Source organism: Aulostomus chinensis, chromosome 5, assembly GCF_037954235.1.
Source record: "Aulostomus chinensis isolate RoL2024-O1b breed Wild chromosome 5, RoL_Achi_v1.0, whole genome shotgun sequence".
In the NCBI taxonomy this organism is placed as follows: Eukaryota; Metazoa; Chordata; class Actinopteri; order Syngnathiformes; family Aulostomidae; genus Aulostomus; species Aulostomus chinensis.
Window position 1 is genome coordinate 30,327,977 of NC_141324.1, and position 17,869 is coordinate 30,345,845.

The window sequence follows — 17,869 nt, forward strand, 5'->3', positions numbered from 1 at the left end:
TGCCCTCCAAGCCTCCGACAGCACGCTGGGAGGTTTTTACAAGGTTCAGCTCAAGTATTGTCTTTGCCAACGCTTTGATGCAGCAAGTGGAGCTCAGCGTGACAGTCTGGCAGGGTAATTGGTCTGAAATTGTCAGTCCACCAATGTACATGTGTGAAACCACAGATATTTGCACACACTTGTGTGCACTTTATCTGCTAAGGGGAGCTCTGAGCTCTGAGGGGAGTTTCTTTTGAAAATGTAATTTAGCCTTTGAATATGTTGACGCCGCCTCTGACATTCCGACTGAACTCTGTCGTTTTCCCACTCCTCTTTGTGTCCTTCCCATTCAAGCAGAGGCCTTCACTTGTATCTAAATTGTTAGGCACATCTGGCTTTTTTAAGACAATTGATCACAAACACAATGTTCATGCAAAGAGTTTATTTATGAATCTGACTGCAGTATCATACAACAGTAGCACAATCATATGACTATGGATTATCCTCATATTTATAGATACAAAGATAAAGGCATGTCTGAAAGGAAAAAAATGAATGAGTTCTCTTTTGATTTACTCTAAAAATAGCTTTTAAATACTTGGCATAGTTTTGTAAATGATATTATGAAACATAATGTCTTGCCCACTGGTTTTACTATTGGAGTACCAAATGCAAATATACTTTATGAAAAACATTTTTTTCCTCCTCGTTCTTGCATTTCATGCAAGGAAGAAAAAAAGATGTCAGTGAGTACAAAAAGCACTTAAATCTCATATGAAAATAGAAAATATTACAAGTGTGCATAATTACTTCATGTTGCACATAACCTGCAGTACAAAAAGTCAAATGACACTATGTTCAAGTGTACCTGACATGCCAATTATAGGGGGAACTGAAATAGCTATTCAGATGTCATAAGGGGCAGTTTACACACAAGACGGAGGCCTTGCAGTCTTTAAAATGAATTGAAAATGAGATGTTCGTAATCCCGCCAGTACACAGCTTGTCCTCCCTGTGACGCTGACACGATGGGCTTCGCTTAAAACACCAGATCTCATCTTGTACTACAATTTAAATTTATGCTTTTAGTTTTATTTGGGGCTCACAGTTTTGATTAAATGTTCCTACAGATAAACAGCATGAAGAGCAGAAACTCTCTGCAATGCTACTGGACCTCTGCAGCTGGAGGACTGGCAGAACAGCAAGTTGTCTGTAAAAGGTATGAAACAGTGCTTAGTACATTAGTATTTGGCATTGCCTGGAGTATAATGTAATGCACACGTAATAAGGCGACATGATTATTCAAAATTTACAAGAAATGTTTGAAGTACCAAGACAAGGTTCTGGGCTGAAAAAATGCTACAACTGTAAAAATGCTACATAACGATTAGGCGATCGACCAAACAGCGATGAATTCTTACAGATCTGTGGTTCCACCAATGCAACGCCTGCTTCGTGGGAAAAAACACGTGAATCAATACTTCATCCATCTTTTTCTTGTTGGTTTTTTTTTGTGTGACCATTACATAACTGTTGAGTTTGTTTTGGACTATTTTTGAAAACCCTGTTTTTTTCCCCCTAAATTCTTTCATCCTCTTTGCAAATACGTGTTTTTAGCCAGACAAGCCGTTGTTTAGTGCAACCAGTGTTTGTGACAGCAGAAACATTTACACAAAATGAACATTTACCTTAAAATGAAATAAATCGGGGAAGGAGGAGGAAGAGGGAAAGATGGAAGTAAGGGAGGAAGGAAAATAAATAATTTCCCAATTTTATTTCTAAACACGTTTTGAGGAATTGACAACAGAGCACTACATGATCGGAACTGGAAGACGTACAAAGACAAAAAAAGACAGGGGCGGTGTCTGACGTTGGAGATGCAGCGGAGATGGGCTGATGGATCAGATATCACAAGGAGCGTTCAACATTGACTATGTTAGCGTATGGAAAAGCACTATCAAATAGGAAACCATGGCACAATCAGAGATTTTTCCACCAGCACTCGCAGTGATGAACCCTATCGAAACCGAATTGTGTGATCAAGGCACACCACAGGGCCATCCCTTCTGATATCATTCAGTTTGATTTTAAAGCACTAGAAAATTATGTGTACTCTCATTATGATACTTTACAGACATAGTTTGATATAAGTGTGGAGAAATAAAATTCCATGGTTAAATACAAAATATCTCTTAAAATATTTAAAATATACTTTATTTTGTACATTATGCAAACTGATCAACAAGTTGATGATAACAAAAATAAATATTCAGTGAAATGTCATCTCTGTGACACAGATGTATGAACATAGATATATATCATGAAGTAAAGCACCCACCCCGTGTGAAGCGCCCCAAATACCCTGACACGATTCCATATACCTGTAATTATGACTTGAATGACACTTTCACATTAAAACTCCTGACAATGGTTCCTACAGGTAGCTCCATTACACCACTGAGCTGTTTGTACAACAATATTGCTCTACCTATCTTTTTTGTTCTAGATCCATCTCTATCAAAGTTGCCGACCACCTCTTGAGCTCAATCCGTGCCTTTATTGCTTCCTGAAATAACCTGGAAATGGGAGCTTATATATCAGATTGATCAGGGGACGAATTATCAACTGATCCAACCAGGAAACGCAAATCTGGTTTAAAGAAGGCAACTCTCCCTGTCCAGCGTAGAACCAGTGTATCGTGTAATAGGTCGTAGATGTATCATGTCATGTGGCACAGAGTCATTCTTCATTGAAGAGCTCTATGGGTTATGATCTGCAGTGTGTACAAAAGCCATGAGGTTGATTGATTTCGTCTGGAAATTTAAAAAAAAAAAAAAAAACAGTTCTCGAGCCAAATACAGTGATGTCCAGTTCTAAAACAGCAAGCTGTCGCCTCACCACGACAACCAGATACGCAGTTTATTTTGGTGTAGTTGAAATACAACATGTGACAATAACCCTTCCATGTCTACATTAAGTTAAACATAAATTATACATTCATATCCAGCTCACCTGTAAACTAACAGATTCGTTCGGTATGCAAAAAAAATCTCTTGACTGTATTTTATAAGTTCTAGTATGCACGAAAGAATTGCATAATGTCTGCCGATGAGAAAAGCATAGGGAGGATAGAATAGAGAGGACAAGCCGCTACAAGAAGACTAAGGCTCGGGGATGGCGGACTGATGGGGTAGTGGGAAGTCAGTGAGGGAAGGCCGGGTTAGGGTTCAGGGTGGAAGTTGCCCCACATGTTAAAGGGGCACCTCCCTTTGGCAGTGGAACAGCACTCATAGTAGTCAACGCAGCGCCGAGGGTGAGGGTGTACACAATGCTCTTGTCGGACAAGAAGGCCATTTCAGTGTCAAGATGAGATGAAGGCATTCTAGTAGGCAGCCAGGTCACAGTGTTGGAGCTATAAACCTCAGATGGAGATGATGGACACAGTCTTTTCATGCTGTCTCCACTCGGCTTGGATCTTGGGGTTCTAGGACGTAAAGGGCAAAATTATTAATCTGGTGAAGGTGTATTTTTATCTTTATTTATTCAGTGTTCTGACTAAAGCGGGCCTTTAAAGTGAAGAGACGTCGTGGAGCAGGAACAGCAAATTAAAAGTTGTCAAAAGCTCCTATATTTGTCAGTCTAAAATAACAAATTCCTATTTGCATAGTTACTCCAGTGAAGGAAATCTGAATTATTATGGATTAAAATCTATTGTGCAGAACTTTTGCATATTAGCAGATGCAATCTAGCTCTTTCCAAACAAGTTGACAACGCCCATTAAGCTCAGTGCCGCTAAGAACATCTTTCAGCATTTCGTAGTATACGAAATTTATGTGTTGACATTACCACTAAACTGAGAAAATACATCTTGCGCTGCAGGCAAAACATGCACCTGGAGACTAACGCCCGCTGAGCTGGCTGCTTCCGGTTAGCCCCCTGCTAACTTGAAAGAGGGGTAACAATTTAATTGTGTGGCTCCTCTGAATTTCCAACTCATATTCGACCAAATGGATCAAGTAATTTCACAGGGGTTGTGAGATACTCAAAACTATTTATCCACTGTTTTTATTACTGCAACAGTCATGGCATGTGTTTTATGTGAGTGTGTTGGCAGCTGTCTCTGGTATTGTCAGTGTGAGAAGACAGAAACAAAATAGATGCACTATAGCTTGATTTTGCTGTGAAAAGTAGAAAACCTACACTCTGTCTCAGTAGCGACACCACCTAGTGGAGGTGTCCTTAACTGCAGCAACAGTTGATTAGTTCTTTAATGTAATGGATTGTTATTAGGAGATGTAAGTCTTTTAACATGTTTTCTTCAAATGCATATTTATGAAGAAGATTTGCAAAACAAGATAAAAAAAAAATGGTTTCAACCATCTCCAGTTACACAAATTGATGTCTCATTCATGTCAAATTCGGAAAGTGAAAGCCACAATTCTGAAATGGTATAATTTTTCAAAGCTGTATGAACGGTCTTTTATCAAGAGTCCTCAAAGTTTAATTTCCTCTTATTTTCTTATCTTACCTGAGAACGATGACTCCTCATCTTGCAACACTGTCTCTTCTGAGACCTGATGTGAATGGGTGACCTCTTCATCATTTTCCTTGTCTCTCTGAGATGCGCTGAGAGGATCATCCACTCTCTCATCCTTCCCTTCTCCCTCTACCTCTGCCTCCCCTTCCCCAGAGTCAGTGCTCCTGATGCTGAGACGCCTCATACGATACATAACGTCTACGTCTCTCATTCTGGCCAAACGCTCAACGGCCACCCGGCCCGGAGAAATAGCTAGCTTATTCTGCAGAGCTTCCATTCGATGGGAGGGGCCCCTGCTCCTCCTCTCCCCCTCCAAGCTCAGAGACAGCCTGCGGTCTTGAGTTGGGGGAACAGAAAGTGGTAGTCTGTCTGGTGGAAATTCTGGTAACCCTGGATGGTCTCGCCCTAGCTGGGTCCGTAGACCAAGTCTATGCTCTGGGACAGCAAATGGCTTCTTCTCTTGCTTGTCATCAATCAATGTACTGTCTTGTACCTCACACTCACTTTTCACTTCAGCTGTCTGTTTGTCCACCCTACCCTCGGATGTTTCACCTGTAATGACTTCTCCCTCTTTCACCTCGATTTCCTCAGTTGCTGTTTCACTAACAGTCTGGTCCCCTTTGATTTGGGAGTCTGCAGGCACATCAGTTGGCACGATCGTGGATGCACTGTCCTCTGTATCTGCATTCATTAGCACGCTCTCAGCTGAATCAGCTGTGCACGAATTGTCCAAGTTTTCTGCCTGAGCATTGTCTGTTTTTTCATCCCCTCCCACATTTTCCTGCGTCAATGAATGCTGCTCCCTTGTTTCAGCGCGCAGGTCAGATCCTGGCTGATTGAAACTTGAGTCAAGTGGCTCCTCTGTCTTTGTATCCTCTGCTGGACTTTCTATCGCACTGCACTGTGGTGGGCTGCCATTTTGATTTGCTGAGCTGTCCGAGCTGTTCTCCTCATGAAGTGGAGGCAGTGGACCCTGTCTCATCTGATTCTCAAGCTCTCTTTTACATATAGGACATTCCTCCTCTGAGTCACCACTGAGGTCTTGTGGAGGCTCTCCATCATTGCTGCCAGCAGACACTTTTTTGACATCCGTTGTGTCTCTTGACTGACGCAAAGCCTGGCATATGTCCTCATAATCAGGGGGACTTGTGAGAGTAGAGGCATCCTGCATGGGCTGTCTATCTGCCCACGGCACCTCTGCTGCCGTGGTGTGCATTGGTGGACTAAAGTCACAAAGTGGTGTCTCAATAGGTTCATCTGGCAGGTCGAGTTTGACGGTCCTGCCATCATTGCTGCGTCTGCGCGAAAGATGCGCAACAACCCTGTATTCTCTAAAGCCTGTCTCTCGAGGTGGTACAGGGAGCTCCTCCCTAAGCTGCTTACTGAAGGTAACTGATTTTGTTGCAGGCCTTGAAAAGGCGCTCTTGACCTCCCTGTATTCTGGGTCAACAGACCAGCTTACTGCACTGCGCCTAAGGCTGCTGGGCTTGTTGAGAGGCTCTGATGTCAGTCGGATTTTGATACGCTCAGGGATTTGAACAGAACCCTTTGGGACTTTATTGCTGGCAGTGCCTAGCTCCAAGATATCTTTGTAGGCCTCGTTGAGGTCCTCTATGCACTTGTCAACGCTTGCCTGTTTGCTGCCCTGTTGCTGCTGTTGATCCTGGACTTCCTTTTTGATGGTTTCCAGCTCTTTGACAGCATCCCATGGTCGCTGGGTGACCGGTTTCAGCAGGAACTCAGGAACTTCAAATACCTCCTGCCCACTGTTTGCTGCTGGTTTGGTCACCTCCACATTTCCTGAGGGTGGTACTGCTGGCTGCTGAGCTGTGCTCTTGTTCAGCTGGTTGGAGAAGGTAGCAGTCAGGGAGAAGGCGCTGTTGCTTGATAGTTTCAGGCTCTTCACTCCCTTAATAGGAAAACTGAAGGCAGTGCCCACTGCTAAACCACTGCTATCAGAAGGGGCTTCAGTGCCGGGAGGGACAGGGTCCTCTTGTGCTTCCTTGTTTTCAGAGGCAGGTTTTCGGGTGTCGGGGCTAGTTTGTGTCTCCTGGTCTCGATACTGGTTTGCAGGCCAGGATCCTGACAGTTTCAACTCCTTATAATGGTTTATTTTAGGGGGTCTACAGGGCAATTTTTTAAACATTTTACTGCTTGCTCTGCTGCTTGTTTTGCTGCTTGCAATGCTACCAGTGAGTGCTTGCAGCTCGGCCTCAGCTGAGGATGTGCTTTGGAGACTTTGGTTTGTTAAATGACCAGTTTTGTTGTCACTCGGACTGTCTGCTGGGTCTGGGGACTTCTCATTGTTGTTATTCTGATCACGGATTGTCCCAGTGAGCTGTGGAGTAACTGGAACGGACACCAAACAAAAAATTGTTTCACTAAGTCTCTTTTTTAGATTCTTGGATTTGTCTTTTTCTGGTGGTTCAGTTTGTTCCACTTTCTTTACTTCTGTCACAGTTTCAGAAACACCCTGGTCAGCCGGCTTGCATGGTGGAGGTGGTGGTTTACCCAGAATAGATGAAGGAAAAAACTGACTACGGTTTTGTTCAGGAGCTACACTGTCACTTTTTTTGTTCATTCCCCTGCTGCTCCAACGATTACTCCCATCATTTTCATTGGGAGTTGTTTTGGGGCCAGTATTGAGAGCTGGCACCTGTTGGGGAGGAAAGGCACTATCATGTGTAGATTGTCCTAAAATCTTAGTGGCCGGAATCTCTTTGTTGATGTTTCGGATCTTGTCTGAATCAGTGAGAGAATTTCCGCCAGGCCCTCCTGAGATTTGCTTTACTCTTGGGTCTTCTGTTGGTAAATGACGAGCATGACCTGGTTGTTGTTCTTCATATCCCGAATGTACCTGTTTTCTATAGGATGCTGCACGATCTCCATAATGTTCCAGCCATGAAACCCCTGACTGTCTAGAAAACCATCTTCCAGGATCTGAGCCAGTCATCTGCAGAGCTTCAGCCCTCCATCTTAGGTTTACCATTTCATTGCGATTGATTGAAACTGCTCTTGGGGGTGGGGCTCTTCTATACGATGGGGGTGGGATATAGCCAGGGGGCTCCATACCAGAGAGGGAGTGTTGTGCAAAATAATCTTGTCTCAGCTCTCCACCCCTGGGATAATAGATAGGCCGGTCTTTTTGTCTGACACCCTGGTCAATAGCAAGCATTTCTGCGCTACCCCTAGTCTGCTGGTGAATCTCATATGATGGAGGCTTTAAAGGCCTGCTGAACCTGGGCTTTGGTAAAAGTGCAACATGGCTGCTTGGCCCAGCACTCCTGCCCCACCGGTCCCTGCCAACAGCACCGCTGTAGATATACCTACTATAGGGCCCAGAGAAGACAGTGCTGCTCATCCTCTGTCTGTCAGGGAGGCTTGGTCTAGATGGAATGAGCTCTCTGCTGACTGCTCCATCGGGTGATACGACTCTTGGGAGAGACTGAGACTTTGCTTTAGTTCTAGGGTGAAAAAAACCCTCCGGTGTCCTCAGGCGATACTGTTCCTGAGCCCACCTTTCCCCATCCCCATCCGACAACTGCCTTCCCAGGCCCACAGCAGGCCTCCATTCCTCTGTACCAAGGCTCTGACACTTCCTCTCCCCAGTCACCCTTAGCTGACCAGGTACATCATGATCCCTCAGCCAGGAAATCTCCTCCCATAGCTGCTGCGCTTGCCTTTCTGCCCTGTGTTCCTCTGCTGCTATTAGGGCTTGGGGTCTCCATGCCCCTGCAGAGGCCCTCAGCTCCCTGCCATCAGCATAGTCCAGGAGGATGCTGAAGTCCTGGCCTCGTCTCCGCCAGTAGGAAACATCCCTCTCCTCATGACTTAGAGGCTCTGAATAAGTTAAACTAGGAACATCGTAGAACCTGTAGAGACACGAAAACTTAATAAGAGAAGCACCATGCACAGGGAAATGGTTGGGTAGGTTGACTGACATTTGGTCATGCTTTTTCTAATTTCTCATGGTGTTATAGCATGATTTGCCACATGGGATCATTTCTACAAATCTTTTAATGTTACTGACAGCCTCATAGTATTTGGCAGTTAAGTGACACCAAATATTAAGTATTCTGTGTGATTAAAAAATAACATGTTTCTGTAATTTGTGAAAAGTAAAGGTGGCCTATTCGGGTGCATCACCTTTACTTTTCTTGGGTCTTGGACCTCGACTCTGGATAATCCATAAAACTATCTGAACACGTTCAGTAAAATAAAACTGATCAAGGAAATATCAAAGTGCAATCTCAATTTCTTTGATAATCTAAGCAACATTAAATCAGTAACTCTGATAATTATTAGAAGTTGCATGTCCATCTTAGTCTCAAGCCTGTATCTTCTTTGGCAGTTCTGGCCTTCCAACACAGCCAGGACATATGAGACAGAAGTGCTTAAGTCAGCTTCTCCGGTCCCTTGAAGACACCATGAAATTGTGATGCTACTGCAATATGATCTGCATATTAAATTGTGCTGACCCTATCTTGGAAGCTGGTCATCTGGACAGCGACAGTAGTTGTTAAAGCAAAAACATTCCATTAAGTGATTTGATAAGAGAGCACCTTTCCCTTTCAGGCCTGTTTAAACACATTTAACAAATAACCTGTTTTTTAAATAACTTGTGTCTGTTTTGTTTTTTTTGAGATACTTAAAATATCATTTCCTCCTTGTCCCACACTGAAACACTCTGAATTCAAAAATGCAAAGAATTAACTTGGGGATACAAGATGGTTTCTACTTCCCTGAGTGGTCCATCCATTCCTAGTAAGTCTGTGCTTGAGCACAAATTTTCCCGTAAGCTGTCTGATCCATATCATGGAGGTTTTGGTTCAGATAACTGGAAAACCAGACTCCTGTAATTTGCATGACATGAGCCTCAAAAATAGGCCATGAATGGGCTAAATCAATTGACTAATCACGATGGACTAAAGAGTGATTTGGCATGTAATTGTCTAATTTACTCAGTGTTGATACATTCAACTCTGACTGGTGGGGGTATCGCTACACTTCTCATGTGTGCATGTTGGGCCAGGGTTGGCTCCAGTCTAGTCGTGATGTCACAAATAACCCTTGAACACTTTAAACCTATATCTGAAGAAAAGGTGAGCACCTTTAAGGTGTTCCTCCTGAGCAGATGAATGAGAAAACAGCCTTCTGAACAGTTCATCTCAAAATAAGTGACAACAACAAAAAAACGTGTTAAATATCAGGGAATTAATTGTATGACCCACCTACATTTAAAGTGGGAAAAAAACAGGAGAAATGGAAAACGATGCCTCCTGTGAACGTATATAAACATTCCTATAATCTGACAAAGGCTCATTGAAATGACATCAAAAGGCAGCTGCATGACGAGTGACTGCTGGCATGTTCAAACCGTTGGTTCCACTGCAGTGAGATAAAGCAGCGCTGCCTGAAGGTAACGTTTGCTACGGTTCCATATTTACCTAATCATTGCAAGACATTGTGATCATCATGTTGCACTGCCTAAACTGTTATGTCAGAAACGGCACACTTAATCACAACAGATTCAGTTTAAACATCGCAACTGCATGCTTTATGCGTGTGTGAGAGAGAGTAATTTTGTAAAATTATTCTATTTCTTTAGTTCCCTAATTTTCTTGAAGCAGTACAGAGGAAACACCGTGACGATCCCCAGGTCATCAGTCCCATCCAAGTGTTCGTAAAGTCGTCCTGATGGCAGACAGTTGTAATGGAAGAAAGGGCATGTGTTTGAAATCCTTGTTGGAATTTGAATGTACAAAATCCACCAGGGTAGCCGATGCACTTTTATTAAACGATCACTTGAGACCAGTGATTTGTGGCCTCAATAAAATGGCGAATGTATATAAAGGCATACTTCAACACCGGATTGTGAAACATCCATCCGAATAAATAAGATGAGAACTAAACAAAACCAAAATGAATTCCCCTTTTTTAAGAGCTCCATCTCATACATGAACTGCACGAAATCACTGTGTTAGTCACTGTATTCAGTCATTAACGCAGCAAAGTCAATGGATCATCCTCAGCAGCATATGCTACTGTATGGCTGAGGGGAGCCGCGCTGTGCACACTTGCCCAGCAACATGCTGACATCATAGAGCACGTGCTGGGCGTGATTCAGTGTGCCAGTGTTTACAGTGGAGTGATTACGCGCCTGTCTTGAGGCATGTTCAGTTCTCCTCAGTTTGCTCTCTGTCTAGTGCTGCTGTTTACATCTGCCTGCCTGCTGGATGCATGGGTGGGCTCCACGGAGACACAAGCTATCTCTCTGCGCAGGAATGCAAACAACTTAAACTAGTGCAAAGGCACCTTTCATAATTCCTCACATCCCAGCATAAGATATGTCAGCGGTGCTGCTGCAGCTACTGTGTTCTGCAGCTCAGGAAGGAGGGGAAAGGGAAGAGGAGGGAAAAAAAAACCTGCGCAGTGCAGACTTGCATGCAATACCGAAGGGCCCCAGTGAGGAAAGGGAAAGAGGAGAAGCAGGAGGGTAAAGGGTGTGGGGATCGCAAAAGACAGGGAAAAAACACTCACCCGCTATCTGTAGCAAGAGAATCACCCAATGGCTGAGCGTCACCTAGGATACCGATGCTGGCTTCTTTTCTCCTTTGGTTCCTTTCCCCGCTCTCGTTGTCTGTGGTGGGGTACCCCTTTACCAGTGCCTGCCTGCTGCCGTAGATCCCTGTGAGAGATGCCCCGCGGTCCGCCTCATACCCATTCAGTGTCCCCCGGCCAGCCCTGTTGTCCACAAGTTCACGCTGGCAATCAGCAGGGCGCTTGTCATAAGGCGTGGCAGACGGAGGGCCGCTCTTGGGCAATTTATATCCATGCGAAATGAGTAGGTCCTCCACACTGTACATGGTGGTGTCTCTCTCACTTCTGGGCAGGAGGGCAAAGGTGGGTGTGTTGCCTTATGCGCAGTGCTGCTGGTGGAAGCTGGAGCACAGTTGCTCAGCAGAGGCCATCACTTAAGGGAGCACAAAGGAGGGAAGAGGTGGCGTGAACAGATTATGTCAGCATGCACATAAATCAAGGATGTGTCATTTTCAACACGCTAGCTGATGTCAGAGAACACATGTTTGTGTTCCCATTCAAGATGTGTTAATGCAGTATTTTTTCACCCTAGCATGAGTTACGTTGAAAGCTGAGTGACACCTTTTCAACAAAATTGATTCTTTTGTGCTGGTATGACTGGGTCTCCTAGGGTTACTCGAGCATTCAGAACTTAAAAACTTAAAAATAAACAAAGCAAACATTACCAGGAGAATCTCATACAGAAAACATAACACGTATGAACATACACACACATGCAGGTCATAATACTGATACCACAACAAGGCTGGGACCTGGAGCAACAGAATGTGAGTCCTGAACCCACTCATCAAAAACAAAATCAGAGGATGATGAGAGAAAAGAACCTGACTCCCAAATATGCTGAGGAATGACATTTTTGTGCTCTTAGCTCCAATGATTTATGTCAAGTTGAGGAACAATCAAATAACCAGCATCAGGACAATATGAAGGACGTGATAGAATATGAAGGGTAATGAGACTGAAGATGGAGGAAAGAGACAATCAACCGAAGACACACACGAGGAAAAGACGGTCCAGGGCCGGCCGTCTGACTCCCGCATGCAACTTCCTCCAAGGAAAACAAAAGTTACCCCTTGAAAAAAATCAATCAAAGTCAGCATTATGATAATGAATGAATTAACCTTCATTCCAGCAGACGGCGTTGTCTACAATTAGTTTGGACAACGGTGGCTCAAGTTGAGTCTTGCGCACTCATTATGGAGTTTATCCCCGAAAAAATACATTTTGATGAGTTCATTTTCTATTTACAATCAGAGCCAAACTAAAACCTTCTCAGACAGAAAAATGTAGCAACACAGCAACAAATGAATTCATGTTTTGTTGTTTTCTAAAATGCAACATGCACTGCAACCAATGGTGGTTGTCTAGATTAATCAGTCGACTGAGTCTGTGGAATGCAACATTCCCGTCAGAAGCGGCAGGAGATGCTATTAAATACCTTGTTTTATTCCAAACTCCACTTTTTGTTCCCAATCACGTAAATAAAGGCTTCAGAGCCTCACCACTGCCGCTGAAGATGTTTGGGATTTTTGCACGATATTGACTTCAGTGATTCATGAATGTGCAGTTGACAATTCATTTTAGGTAAAATCAAACATTGTTTTCTGCTCAAACACAGATTTTGTGTGTGTGTGTGTGTGTGTGTGTGTGTGTGTGTGTGTGTGTGTGTGCGCGCGCCAGTGGGATGCATTAATTATAGGCTCCAAGAGTCCGTCCTGCCTGAAGATGACGGTGGATGGTTTGTGAAACAGTTACGCAGCGATGAAAGGCTTCGCACACATTAGCATTTTGGCTCTTCCTGTTTGGACTTGAATTGGGTCTCACCGTTCATTTCCCATTTCGAAGGTGTCACTTAAAGAACGAGCGCACGTTGAAAGACGTTAGCAGCAGAATCGACTAACGTGCCACGAGTCACTGTCGTGCAGGTTGATGCTCCCCCAACATTGTTCACGGCAAACGCACAATTCCATCTCCGGTACTCAAAGATGCTTTCAATCCCGATGCAAAGCTACAGTGATAGATACCCGACACAAGAGGGGGAACACAGTTGACGGGACTCCAGTGAGCTTCTCCGCTCTGCATTCCCAGAATATCTGTTGTTACAGTGTGTGTTTTCCTGTGTAGGAACAAAATCCAGCAGCCTGATGTTGTAACTGTACCACGAGCAACAGCGGGAGTCTCACTACATTTGCTTCTGGAGGTTTCATGTGACTTCTTTTGTCCTTGTTGTTTTAGTGACAGGAAACAAAGAATTCAACTCTCTACCTCTGGGCTACGCTGGCCCCTGTAATAAAACTTGGTAATTATGTCTAGAAAAGAATTAGCCACATTAAAATGCTGCCATCTGTGTGCCATTTGCGTTACTCTCACAAATATTACTACAATTTAAAGCTAAAATTATAAATATTCATTGGAGTCTAAAAAAAAAATCACCAAAACATTTATATGAATTTTATTCATTGACATCCAGAGCTTTTGTTCTGGGTGGTTACACTGACATGTGGAGGACCTTAGTGATCGGGAACATTGAGTAAGAGTCCATTTCTGATGTACCGTCAAGGTCATTCAAAGGTTGAAAGACAAGAACTTTCAAACCAACTGATACTTGCAGGTACACAGCAAAGGAGAGTCCGAAACAGGAGGATCAGCAGCATCTGTTTTCTGCTCGTTGAGACTCCCGGTCTCCACTAAGAATGAAACTACAGTTTTCTGAACGCATTCATGCACATGGCAGCAGCTCTGTGAGTTCATATAAAAGCCCCGCTAGAATGTTACATGCCATGTTGCTGTCATTTTTCCAGCAGAAGATTCCGATTCAGAGACATTTTCTTTTGCGTCATTAGAACTTGTAGGTGATGAGAGCTTCTGCTCGCTCCACGTGCGAGTCTGCGTGACAAAAATTCCGTTATGGGTCGGCAAGGACTTGAATGTCAGGGACACTCACTTATATGTAAAAGTGCTGCTCTATACCTTCAGTTTTGGGTCATGTAACTATAAATTCCTTTATGCAACATGTTCAGAGTTACTCTGCGAAGTACTCTTTCAATAATCTATCACTAAACTGAAGTACTTTTCCAGCACGTTTCCCCAACACTGATGAATGAAGATATTCCAGACCGTCAATGCTAACTGGATGTAGCCGCACCCAAACAGGAACACACTGCCAAAAAAGTCCACCTAATCCAGGATATCTGTCTGTCAGTTATATCTTTTATCTGTCCATGTCAACAATTCTTAATATCTGGTATAGAAACAACCATTTCAGTCAAATTATTTGCATGAACTCTCTCTTCTTCTCTTGACCTTTGAATGACCTTAACGTTTCTCGATACCAAACTTTGTCCTCTTGGCGGTTCGGAGCTGCCTCTGGCCTGGGAGCTTATTTCCTCGCGTCTGAGTCACTGTAACACTTCATATCAGCCCATAGCCTGGAGATGAGTAACACTATCCAGCTGTACAACCCTAAGCAGAAAATCTCCACTTTAAAACCACACCGTGCACATTCTCATGGACAACATATGTGAAATGGATTATCCAATTTATGAATGTAATTGTAACTTCAGTGACTGGAAAAGCTTGTGCAGAGCCGAAAATAACATCAAAAAAAAATCAGCATGCTGAAATCAGAGCTCCTGAGTCCTCCAACTATTCCCGGCTCTTCAAGTGGAGCGAATAGGTGGTGTGGTTGATGCAGCAAAAATCATCTCGAGAGCTTCTTGAATCAACCAAATCCTGGGAAAACAGGTTCCAGAGAAAAGTGGCTTCCTTTAACAATGACTTTCATCCGCCGGACCCGGAGGGAGCTGGTGGACACACAGTGACCCTCTTTTGACAAGGTCACAGCTTCAAATGATTGCAGTGGAAATATGGCACATGAGCCTTTTTTTTTTTTTTTTTTTTTTTGCATAGCAACAACAAAACTACCAATGCAAATTACAGCAGACGTAGACTGGGACACGCATGAGTTGGTTGGAGGGAGTTCAGGGAGGAAAACAGTCGTTAAAGTCGGTCCGGAGGACACGAATCAATTGCTTTTTCTAAAGTCCTTGACTGTCGTCGATTAGGGAGCCCTACAGGGGCCATAGAGGCAGAGGAAAAATCAGGATGTGGCCACAAGGTGTAACTTGTTCCCTCACTTTAGTTAATTTGTGCCCACAAGATAGAGATGGTTCTCTCAGTTTGGTTATCTCTAGCCACAGTATACATGTCATTCCCTCATTTTAGCTACTTTAAGGTCCCGTGATATAATTCGTTCCCCCACTTTAATTAGTTTGCGGGCTATGAGATACAACTTGTTCTCTCAGTTTAGTTAATTTGTTGCCATAAGTTAAATTTGTTCACTCCATTTCATCAAAATGAGACTGTAAAAACTAACTCATAGTTATTTTGAGGGCACGAGCTGTTCATTGTTCCTGTGATCGACTGATTCTGGGGAACAAGTTATCCATCTCAATAAACTGAGGGTTTGACGTTCTTCGTGTGTGGATGTCTGATTACTGAGCTCTGCAGGGGCCACGGGGGGGTCGGTCATGTGGCCATGAACTCGTTCCCTCAATTTTGAACTTTCCCCCCTCAATTTCCTCAAAAAATAATCACATTGAGAGCAAAAGTTACATCTCATTACCTCGGAATAACTAAATTAAACAACTTCCGTTGTGACCATGAATTATTTTAAAGGAGGAATCAAGTCACATCTCATTGCCATGGATTCCTTTACACTGAGGGAACAAGTTATATTTTCCACCCCCTAGAAGAACAAATTTGAGGGAACAAGTTATCTTGTCGCCATGAATCAGCTGAAGGAACAACTTGGTGGCATTTTTTTCCAGTCTCCAACCACCCAGGGCTCTGTGACTGACAACTCTGGTGCAGCACAGAACTTTAACTCAAGTCTACATTTACTGGAAAAATGTAGTTTTTTGTTGTTGTTGTTGTTGTTGTTGTTGTTGTTGTTGACCACCACAAACCAGCCACCCAATCACCCCCGTGGTCCCGAGGGAGGGACCCTCCATGCACAGCCAGGCCTGTAGCAGTCTGCATGCACAGGTAGTGGCTGGCCACTGTAACACATCAGCAGTAGCAGGCAGCACCACCCTGGCTGCTTAGGGAGTGTACCTCCATCCTACCTAGTGACAGAGCACAGCAGAGCCCACGGCTCACACACATGCAAACTCATTTAAAGCTCAAGTTCTCATGTGCAAAAAAAAGAGAGATGGAATAAATCAGATTTTTCGGGGGGGGGGGGGGGGGCACCAGAACTCAATGTAATGAATGAATGATGATGTGAAATAGATCGGCTGTATCATAACAAACAGCTATCAATAATGTATCAGGAATCACTGTCTATGAATGCAAGCAGCCTGACCTACTAGCCCTGCTGCTGCAATATGGCACACAAGCCTACACAAAAATTGACTGCTATGAAATGATTTCTCTAACCCAATACCTGCCTGGCCCCGCACCGCGCCTCCCACAGAGGCAAGGAGAGGGACAGGGAGAAAAAACCTCCACCTGCACTTGCGCCGCAAGTTGAAAATACGGTTACATTTTGACGAATCCCGCTTGTCCAAATCATAACCCCGTAGCAATTTTTCCCAAAGAAATACATGCGGCGAGAGAGGGAGAGGGAGAGGGAGAGAAGGCGTCCCTCGCTTCAGCAGCGGCGGCGGCTCGGCGCTGGTGTGTCGAAGGGCGAACATTTTTGAGGTGTGTGCAAGTTGACGCGCGGGTTTGCAGATGCGCCTCCGCTGACTGTTTACCAAGACCCGCTGCCTGCGCTACCGTGGAGCCTACGTGAGCCACGCAGAAACAACCACAGCGAGCAACCCCTCCCTAGAATCGAGCCAGTGCCGGCAGAGCGGGGGACATCATGCAGCAGCGATGCCGTAACAGTGCAAAAAATGAAAAAAGAAAAAAATGGGCGTAGGAGCAGAGAGACGCATACCTGGGAAGATGCTTGGCGCGGCCGTCGCAGTTCCCCTGCGCCCAGCTTCAGCTGCTGAGACTGGAGCACTGCACAGAGCCTGAGCCGAGCATGCCGATTGGTAGGCAGAGACGCGCTGGTTGCTGGCTGCCTGGATGGGTTCTCCTCACTACAGCTGAGGTGGGGTGGGCTCGTCACATCCATGCAGCTACAGAGAGAAGGGATGTCAGAATGGTTTCTTCCAAACTCTTTCTCCCATAACTTTGCTTTTTTTTCATAGCAACAGTAATTTTTTTCATTCAATCTGCCATATTGACTTGAATGATAAGGAGCACCTGTCTCACACACTCACCCACACACACACACACACACACAGTGGATTACCTCATTAAACTTCGACAGAAACACTTTTTTTTCTAAAAGAAAGGTCGTTACTTCAGCATTCAACGTCTCCCTGACGCATTTCTAAATAAACACTCCCAATCAGTTGCAATATGGCAATGAGCAGAACCGCACACTAGCTGATGTTGATGACTCGTCACACTGTGTGTGTGAGTGTGTGTGTGTGAGTGTGTGAGTGTGCCCCCCCCCCCCCCCATCCAATGCCAAGACAGCTTGGTTAATTAAATGTGCTGGGCTCAGGCCTTCCTGTGCCAACTGTGACATGCTGCACTCAGAGGGATCCCTCGCCCGGAGGACGAGACAACGCACACGTCCCAGAGAGATCCTCGCACTGATAAAGAAGTGGGATCTTTAAAATAGTTGTCCAGAGATTTCACACCTGGCAGCTTCCCAGTTCAACCAGTCAGGGGCTCCTGGCTCATCTGATG

General features: G+C 44.4%; 1 protein-coding gene across 1 annotated transcript; it reads right to left on the reverse strand.

The window, feature by feature from the left end:
* Positions 1 to 514: 514 nt before the first annotated feature.
* Positions 515 to 17,199, reverse strand: jcadb (junctional cadherin 5 associated b). The gene is made up of 4 exons (XM_086204556.1): positions 17,061 to 17,199; positions 11,057 to 11,489; positions 4,508 to 8,388; positions 515 to 3,463 (listed from the first exon to the last, which is right to left on the reverse strand). The coding sequence occupies exons 2-4, from the start codon at positions 11,380 to 11,382 to the stop codon at positions 3,429 to 3,431; spliced, it is 4,242 nt and encodes a 1,413-aa protein (XP_086060682.1). The 5' UTR covers positions 11,383 to 11,489; positions 17,061 to 17,199; the 3' UTR covers positions 515 to 3,428.
* Between the last annotated feature and the right edge of the window lie 670 nt (positions 17,200 to 17,869).